The sequence below is a fragment of the Rhinichthys klamathensis genome, unplaced genomic scaffold, assembly GCF_029890125.1.
Source record: "Rhinichthys klamathensis goyatoka isolate OS25496 unplaced genomic scaffold, OSU_Roscu_1.1 h1tg000005l_1, whole genome shotgun sequence".
NCBI classification, from domain to species: Eukaryota; Metazoa; Chordata; class Actinopteri; order Cypriniformes; family Leuciscidae; genus Rhinichthys; species Rhinichthys klamathensis.
The window spans coordinates 5,394,929-5,405,000 of NW_026606558.1; the positions used below are offsets into that span (position 1 = coordinate 5,394,929).

At 38.0% G+C, this 10,072-nt stretch overlaps 1 protein-coding gene across 2 annotated transcripts in view; it reads left to right on the forward strand.

Moving 5' to 3' along the window:
* Positions 1-10,072, forward strand: part of tp53i11b (tumor protein p53 inducible protein 11b) — a 59,827-nt gene that overhangs the window by 44,676 nt on the left and 5,079 nt on the right. For both annotated transcript variants that reach the window (XM_056256137.1, XM_056256144.1), the window contains exon 3: positions 7,984-8,042. In XM_056256137.1, the coding sequence (XP_056112112.1) occupies positions 7,984-8,042 (59 nt within the window). The remainder of the gene's footprint in view (positions 1-7,983; positions 8,043-10,072) is intronic.

Consider the following 10,072-nt stretch of genomic DNA (forward strand, 5'->3'; position numbering starts at 1 on the left):
TGTTTGATATCCTCAAAAGAACAATATATGTTTATATATCTTCCACACAAGTCGACCTGGGCTTTGGTTAATAGCGCTCATGAGATCACTCTCATTGCTATGCCTGGCTTTTATCTTCTGCTCGACTCTGACCTGCAGTAGCCTCTAATTAGGATGTTGATACTCACTGAGAATTTCTTGCAGAGGCCAAAGCGGTCAGCAAATTGAAAATATTTGCGCTGTTTTAGAGCTCAGAAAGGTCTCGGCTGCTTCATCACAGAACCAACCACCAGATGAAATGCAATTTGCGGTTTTGGGAAAGCACGCTTTAGAGCCTGAAATCTTTACTGCTGTGAATCTTAATGAAATTGCACAGCTCTAAAATTAAAACTGGATTGGATTTCAATTTAAGTTATACACCTCTGACCTGGAAGCAGAAGTTTCTACTTAGTGATGTAACTTCTTTGTAATCATTGTAAATTGCATTTTATTTTTATTCTTCATTGCCGTGACTTAGATGTTTGGAATTTTTTCTGGTGAGCTCATCAACAATAATAACATGCACTAAAATACAATAAATGCATATCAATACAAAGACTGAGAAAAACACACATGCACACATAAAGTATATGTCCCATTGAAATACAGGTGCATAAATACCAGAGGAATTAAGAGCATGAACAAACTTAATTTTTAAATTGGCCCTGAAGTGTCTGTCTAGAGGTGTCCGGCCGGATTTGTGAGATCTTTCAGAACTGTTAGACCTTTTCTCTGCAAACATGAGGCATAAATGTCATCAATGGTGGAAAGATCACGACCTATAATTTGAGGCAGACCACACTATATAACTGCTCCGACTCCTCTGCTGAACTGTGGAGCTGCCGATCCACACTGTAATTGAGAAAGCCAGCACACTTTCTTTCACAGATCTATTAAAGTTGAACATGCCCACTTTACTGTAGAGTAGATACGGCAGAATTTTTAAGGCGTCTTAACACTCATTAATGGGATTTTTAATATTGCCTCTTAGGTTATCATCCCACTTTAACAATTTAGAAATGGTGGTTGGCAAGAAACTTACGGCTCAACACATTCTCATTCCTAACTTGTCACATATCGACGCTTGGTCAGGACCCCTCGCCGTCACTTTTTAACACTTGGTACCCGTTTAGAGTCCTTTTTCGACGTGCGGGAGACTCCATTGCTTTCAATTAGAAACCTTTGGTGTCATACGTACTAGGGGTGTAACGATACACAAACCTGACGGTTCGGTTCGTCCCACGGTTTTGAGGTCTCGGTTCGGTTCGGTTCATTTCGGTGGGGTGGGGGGGTTTAGAAAGCTAAAATTGCTTTTATTTTTTATTAAACAGTGCTTTAATGAACAAATTGTGTCCTTGTCTTTAAATTAATTAAATTACAAGTAAACGTTTCTTAAGGATAACAAAATTATCTTCTAATGCTGTAAACTACAGCCCTTACTTGCACATTACTATAACATTAAAGCTTAACAACAGAGCCTAGACTTTTAGCCTAAATTATATAATAATAATCAACACTCAAATAACAAATTGTGTGAAAACATGTAAACTGCACATAAGGCAATTTTTGCATTAACATGTTTTTACTCTAATTTGTTATTGTTATATAATAATTTACAGTTGCTGTTATTTTCATGACAACTATTTTAAACATACATTAAATAATCAAGATATCATAAAAAGGTTAAGTAAAATATAATATATAGGCTAATATATAGCATTTATTTAGTGAAAGAGTTAGCAAACCAGCAAGCTGTGGAGTCTGAATGACTTGCCTGAGGTAAATATAAAGCTATGTGAAAAACTAAGCGTTTTATTGACGTATTTCCGCTGTTGAAACACTGATTGAGTGTTTACACGAGTTATGATGCCTTTCAGTAAGTATACTGTATCTTTCAACATACCTTCTTCGGGTGTCCATTCATGTTTATTCTGTAACTGAGGAAGAGATGATCGCGCTCCGCGCTGCCGCATGCATACAGTGATATCTGTCACGCCACATCTAAGAGCGCCAAAACGGCATTTATTGTTTGCATTTCGTGATCAAATAGACATAATTTGAAAGATTACACCTGGCTTATTATCAAAAGTAACAAAACACTGAGCTTATTGCGATTATATGTGGTAATGGTGGTTAGGCAACACGCAACAGCCCTGTATTCGTTGTGTACACATAACACATGAGGTGCAATGAGCCGGGGCTGGGCGGGGCAGCAGGGGGCGGGGCGTGTTCGGTTCGCCATGAGAGTATCGCGATACGTATCGTGGGTGGTGTATCGCGGTTTTTCGGTTCGGTTCAAATATCGTTACACCCCTAATACATACACAGGCGCGATGGGAGTTTTATCCTCATGAATGGAGGAATACTGTAGCTTTGCCATTATGACATATATGTTGGGGTGTGATTTTCAATTTAACCAGCCAGCATCATTTTATTTACATTTATTTGACTTTTTTATTTACACGAATTTGAGCACGTAACCCAACCCCTACCCCTAAACCATTTGTGTATTATATAATATAAAACAGGATACGAGTTCCACTGTTCGTATGGCTTCAGAAGACTTGGAATGCAACACAAGTTGTTTGTAAAACTTTTATACTGTTCTTTGGTCAGTTTTTGCAATAAATAGCATTGATACGCATTGTAGGAGTGGGGTTAGGTGCTCTAAAATCTATTTATAAATATTTAAAATATAATTTCCTCTTTTACAAATGCAAAGAATTAAATGCATCTTGATCTATTATATACGCCACAGAGGACTGCAACTGCAACACATCGCCATTTGTACCGCTTTTTTTAGATAAATAAATTATTTTGATTACTCTTGTGTGTCTGTTCTTTGCTTTTTCTTTATAACTGAACTTTTATATTTTTAAGAAATGCTTATGGGTAGGTTTTGCGGTAGGAGTGGGATTAGCGGCTCAAAATATATTTTTAATGCTATTTTGTCAAGCTCAAAACCAAGAAAACATGAATAGCCTACATGAAGTAATCTTATTTATGTCCTTTTTTTCTTTTGAACAACCCATTTTCAAGATATGATAATCTGATCAAATTATTTGAACAACATCTGACCTTCTGTACAAAGATCAATGATCAGTGTCACCATTTCTGCATTATTTTTGTCAAAATGCAACAAAAATGATTTCTTCATTTTACTTTTACATTTAACTTTGCTTTTACATGTTACAAAAGGCCCGTTCACACAAAGAACGATAACTGTAGCGATAACTATATTAGCGTCCACACCAGCGGGCGATATCATTCTGTTTATGATAATAAGCGTTCACCGCAGTTATGCCGCCCGCCTGCTGCTTTAAATGCTCGAACTCGTTAAAGGGATACTCCACTTTTTTTGGAAATAGGCTCATTTTACAACTCCCCCAGAGTTAAACTGTTGAGTTTTACCGTTTTTGAATCCATTCAGCCGATCTCCGGTTCTGGCGGTACCACTTTTAGCATAGCTTAGCATACATCATTGAAGTGGACAAGACCATTAGCAGTTCTCAAACAAAAATCACCAAAGTGTTTCGATATTTTTCCTATTTAAAACTTGACTCTTCTGTAGTTACATCGTGCACTAAGACCGACGGAAAATGTAAAGTTGCGATTTTCTAGGCTGGTATGGCTAGGAACTATACTCTCATTCCTGCGTAATAATCAAGAAACTTTACTGCCGTACCATGAGAGCAGCAGGCGTAATGATATGACGCAGCGCCTGAAAATAGTTCCGTTGTGTTGACGGAAGGTGGCCTATTTTCAGGCGCTGCGTCATATCATTACGCCTGCTGCGCTCATGGTACGGCAGTGACGTTTCTTGATTTTTTACGCAGGAATGAGAGTATTCGGTTGTTAAGTCTGACGTCACGCGTGACGTTTAGCCTCTTCCGGGCCCAAGCGCTCCGCTCGTCCACTCCAGATCCTAGACTAAATAAACCCTTTTCTTAAGGGCTTTTTTCGCTTCAGTGCCAGTGGGTGTTACTAGGTATTAACCCTCAGAGACCTAAGGGTATTTTTACAATAAATTTTCCGTCTGGTGTTATTCACTAAAAAAGCTTGTAAAACATCAACCCTTTTGTGCACAGACAATTGACACACCTCTTTTTTTTCAGGACAAATTGAACTTTCAGCATATTTGTGTTGCATTGATGTCACCTGAATGTAAAATAAGTTATGGGACCACAAAGACAAATGAAAAAATAAATCGGAAATTGAATCACTCAAATATTTTTTGAAATCACACACACATAAATAAAAGCTAAGCAAATTTCCTCTGGAAAACAGTTTGTTCATGTCTTTGGAGTCCTGGAGCACAGGAATAAACATTATAACTTGTACAGAACCAAAGCTATTTACATTTTTCCAAAAGAATTCCAGGCGTTTTGGGCCTCATGAAATTCACTGGTGCCAAGCCAAAACAGTTCCTATCAGCAATCACAAAGAGGGCCACATCACTAATCTAGTTCCTCATCGGTCAAAAAGCTCTGTTCTCCTGAAAATCCATCATCCTGCATGGCATCAAAAAAGGCCAGCGCTGATTTACATCCATTTTTCTTTGTGTTTCTCTGTGAAACGCGCGTCTCTTTGTGCGTCTCTCTCTCCACAATAATATCAGAGCTTGGTTCGTGCGTTCGTGACGCACAACAATGTTTACGACGGATCAGCCTGTAATTGGTCAACAACCATCACGTGAAAACATCACGTGATATCCAAAATGGCAGCTTGCATCGAGCTAGCGGCAAAAATGACGGAATATTTATAAATTATGGACATCAAGAGGCTCATACTTGGATATAAGCGTTTGGATTTATTGCTGAAAAACTCCGAAAGGATGCACAAGTTCCAGGCTGGATAGAAAACCTTCTGTAAAGGCTAGAAAGACACCAGAGACACCCCCTGTGATGGCTAGCTCGTTAGCTTTCTGCTGGAAAAAACGGTAAGAAAATCGATAAAACTTTCATCAAATTATATAAATATTTATCGGAGGTGCCGTGTGACGTCGTGGACGATGCCGTCGGGCTCTGAGGGTTAAGGGATAGCACCCACTGGCGCCAAAGTTTCTTCATTCGTTTAAGATTTGTAACTTACCTTATCAACTGCAGCCATTTTCTCTTATCTTTCTCGTCACAGGGAAAGCGGTAGAATGACAGTTGAATGTCACTTGTTTTTTAACTCCGATCTATTTAAACAACACGGGAACACGTTAAAACTCGGGCGAAAGCGGTAGGTAGGTAGAGAGGACCCGGCCTTTGGACCCGGAAACAGTATTATCGGAGAGTGGTTACGTCACGACTTAACAACCGGATAGTTCCTAGCCATATCAGCCTAGAAAATCGCAACTTTACATTTTCCGTCGGTCTCAGTGCACGATGTAACTACAGAAGAGTCAAGTTTTAAATAGGAAAAATATCGAAACACTTTGGTGATTTTTTTGTGAGAAATGCTAATGGTCTTGTCCACTTCAATGATGTATGCTAAGCTATGCTAAAAGTGGTACCGCCAGAACCGGTGATCGGCTGAATGGATTCAAAAACGGTAAAACTCAACAGTTTAACTCTGGGGGAGTTGTAAAATGAGCCTATTTCCAAAAAAAGTGGAGTATCCCTTTAAAGGAGGATGGATTCTGATTGGCTGTCAATGTTTTTAATCATTCATCAGTTGTAAAAAAAATAATTCTGAAAGTGATTCCAACGGTGTTGTGTCTCTGTGCCGTCATATTTGGTGTGAAAACTGATATTCTTTTATATTTAGAACGTTTTTAGAGCTGTATCTTTATTTTTATCATTATAGTTTTCGTCCTTGTGAGCAGGCCTTGTATTTTGATATTTGCACCCCATTCTATTACATTATATTTATTCACTGTGTTTTAATATGTAGGCATTTCTTGTCTTGTCATTCAGAAATCTTTTTTTACTCCGTGCTCTTTCAGCACTCTTCACACTCTAAACCGGAAAATAAGTCGGTCTGTCTACTCTTTGAAAGATATTGTGGTATTGTGTTGTCATTTCATTAACTTGAACAGTCTCTCTGCAGAGGCGGCAGTATCGGATGTAACGGACAAATTCCTATTATTTCTCGTGTTTACTTTGGGTGATATTGGAAGTTGTGGTGGTTGTTTAGACAGCTCTGGGGATCTACATTCTGGCAGTCACCAAATCTAATTTATTTTCGAGTCATTAGCACATCCAGCAGCGTCTGCTGTATCACTGTGGCAGGATCTACAGGGGACCTGCACAATCGCAGCCCTCATAGTGTGTGTTCTCTCTTTATCTCTGCATGCTTATTTCCCCACCTCTCTGCCTCCATTCTGTCTCTCACGCTCGCTTTCTCTTTCTTATCTCCCTATTGCACTCCTATTCTGTCTTATTTCACAGTCTTTAAGGAAATCCAGAGGGGTTCTGGAGTTTGGCTTTTTATTGACATTAGATGTGCACCCAATGAGAATAAAAGAAACACATCCCACTCATATCCGACTTGTGGCTCAAATTAAAATGCTTCTTCCATGGACAAATCAATAGAATAGCAATCCAGCATGTGATCATTGCGTTCTGACATTCATGCTGATTTAGACTCAAATTGTGTTATGCTGATTATATACACTACTATCCTTCAAAAGTTTAGGTTTAGGTCAGTATGATTTTTTTTGTTTGTTTTTTGTTGAAAGAAATTAATTTTTGATCAAAATTGATCAAAAGTGACTGTAAACACGTTTGTAATTTTACAAAGAAATTCTGTTTAAATCAATGCTGTTCTTCTGAACTTTCTATTCATCAAAAAAATGTCTCAAGTTTCCACAAAAAATATTAAGCAGCACAACTGTTTTGAACATTGATAATTAGCAATGTTTTCTTATCAGCAAATCAGCATATTAGAATGATTTCTGAAGGATCATGTGACATTTCTGGAGTAATGATGCTGAAAATTCAGCATTGCAATCTCAGGAATAAATTACATATAAATAGAAAACAGTTTTTTAAAATTGCAATAGTATTTCTTTCAAAAACGTTATTTGATTGATAGTGTACAGCCTAAATTCAATCTGTTCATCATATAGCGATCGAGTCTCTTCAGAAAACTTGGACTAAACCGCTCAATTCATAATGTATTAGTTTAACAATCTCTTTATGAACTTTTGAAGCATCAAAGTAGTTGTGTAGCTGTCAATGGAGGGACAGAAATCACTCAGATTTCATTAGAAATATCTTCATTTGTGTTCTGAAGATGAACGGAAGTCTTATGGTTTCGGAACGACATGAGGGTGAGCAATTAATGACAGAATTTTCATTTTTGGGTGAACTATCCCTTTAAATAAAATATTTCCTTAGAAACCAAAATGCTCTATTAGGAGAAATGAAGGCTCTTATATTTAATGACACTGTTTTAAGCAGCCATAAGGGAATGTGTGATATGCCTCTAATGATAGAAGAGCCTCACCTTTCAAAAAGGTGATTAAACAAAGGAGGAGTTTGCCAACACTTTGATTTGCTTGTAGTGTTGCCATCTTTGTTTAACAGCTTTGAAGAAGTAGGCTGCATTGAACGGCAGCCATAAACCTAAAAATGTGTGAATCTCTGGAAATCATCAGAGACTTTGTGTGGGTGGCTGCATTTGCTAATTTATCATCAAATTGGGTTTCATGCTAAATATATTGTGTTATTAATCCACCTATTCACCGGTGGCCACCAGGCGTTGACAACAGGTTTCTTCATTTTAATTAAAGATGTTTTAATGATTCGCTCCACACCACTGTGGATAACTCACCATGCACTATTAATTCATCATGCTTCAGACTGATTCAGTTGTTTTCGTTCATCCGAAGTGAATTTAGACGGGAAGTTTCTGTTGCAAATTACTCTTCTGCTGGATGTGACAATGTTATTATTCTGAGTGTCGCGTTTTTTTCCCTCGTGTCTCACTCCCCGCATCTTTCTTTATTCCTCACTTCCTCCTCTTCTCTCTCAGATCAGCCAGATGCTGGGGAATGAGATCAAGTTTGCGGTTCGAGAGCCTGTGGGACTGAGGTAAGACGACATCCCTGTGCTGTTCTGCCACTCTCTCTGCACTGTGGTGCTTAGGGGAGATTGCTCTCGTTCACCTCATTTATTACATTCTGCCTTGGGTCAACAGTGCAGAAAATAGCAGGCCTTTAATTAAAGCACAGTTATTTTGACAGGCCACAGCTGAACCAGCTGAACCCTGAACCTGATAACTGTACTGTACAAATTCAGGTTCTGTTTCAGTAACGTGTAGCGTTTTGTCTGTCTTCGGACACTAATGCAAATGATTTATGTAAGAATAAATGCCCTGCAATATTATTAGCTCCTAATTTATGTGGATTAGCTGTGTCATTTGTGAAGTCTCCATACCTCAGTTTGAATTTCACACCATTCAGTGACATAACATGTGTATTCAGGGGGGTCCAAAAGTCTGAGACCACTAGTGAAAATGCTGCTATTTTTTATTTATTTTTTTATAAAGATAGTTTGCACTGTTGTCTGTAAAAATTGTCAATGTTTTAGTTTATGTTCTGTTCATGTTATTTATTTAATTAGTTCCCTAAAAATAGGGTAGGCCTACACTGTAAAAAATAATCCTTTAAAAAACGGTAAACTCCTGGCTGCTGTGGTGGCCGGCATCATACCGTAACAATACGGTGTGTTACTGTTTTTGTGTTACAGCATATAGCTGTTAAATTAAAGTTTTATACTGTACGGTACAATACGGTATTTAGCTGTTAATTTTAAAAACAGTAACACACCGTATTTTTACGGTATGATTCTGGCAACCACAGCTGCCAGTTTACCATTTTTTACAGTGTAGAATCTAAAATATGTCGAATTTATTTATCTGACCTTCTGTAAAAGGTGTCATATAGTCAAAGTTACAAATGTATTTATTTGATTAGTAACTTAAAATAGGGTACAATCTAAAATATTTCTCATCCCCTCTATTGATGGAATTTTCCGGCTTTCCATGTTTTCACTGTTATCAGGTAGAGGGCGCTATTACGCATCTTCTGAAAGAATACAGAATCTCCTGATCAAAACACAGGTGAAGAACAAGCATAAACAAGCGATAGCATAAGCAGATGCATATGTAAAATAATGCGATCATCAGCATTAAACACCATATAAATAAAAAATGGCTAATGTTACCGAATGAAATATCAACCTAGGATGAGCTACAGGACTGTGAAGCAGTTCCCCATCAGAATCCCATTCAGATGTCTTTGACAATCTGAATTTTGAAGACCCATTTTGCTCAAAATGTTGTTTTTATTTTATTTTTTGAAACCTAGTCACATTCAAGTATTGCTAAAAAAAAGAAAGCATGAAGCTTTTTTTGTTGTTTAAAATACATTCTTTTGATGTATGTATATTGCATATTCAGATATTCATATAACAAAATATTCTGGGGACCATGAAACTTCAACATCAAACATAAAAAATGCTGGCTCTGGCTTGCAACTTCTTTCAAAAACACTGGCGGGAAAGAATTAATATTTTCATTTTATATTAAAGGGGTCATAATATGAGAAATCACTTTTGCCTTGATCATTTGACATATAAGATGTCTTTGTACCATTAAAACACCCTGCAAGTTTTATAGCTTAAAACGTCGTCATTATGAATAAATGAATGAGGCGTTTATATAGCGCTTTTCATATGTACTGTACAGCCAAAGCGCTTTACAATCATGTCGGGGTCTCTCCTCAACCAGCACCAGTGTGCAGCATCCACTTGGATGATGCGACGGCAGCCACAGTACAACGGCGCCAGTGCGCTCACAACACACCAGCTACAGGTGGAGAGAGTAGAGAGAGTGAGCGAGCCAATTCAATGGATGGGGATTATTAGGAGGCCATGATTGGCAGGGGCCAATGGAGGGAATGTGGCTAGGACACCGGGGTTACACCCCTACTCTTTATGAGAAGTGCCATGGGATTTTTAATGACCACGGAGAGTCAGGACCTCGGTTTAACGTCTCATCCGTAGGACGGATTATAAATAAAACATTGCATATGACTGCCTCCAGAGCAAGACATCGACAA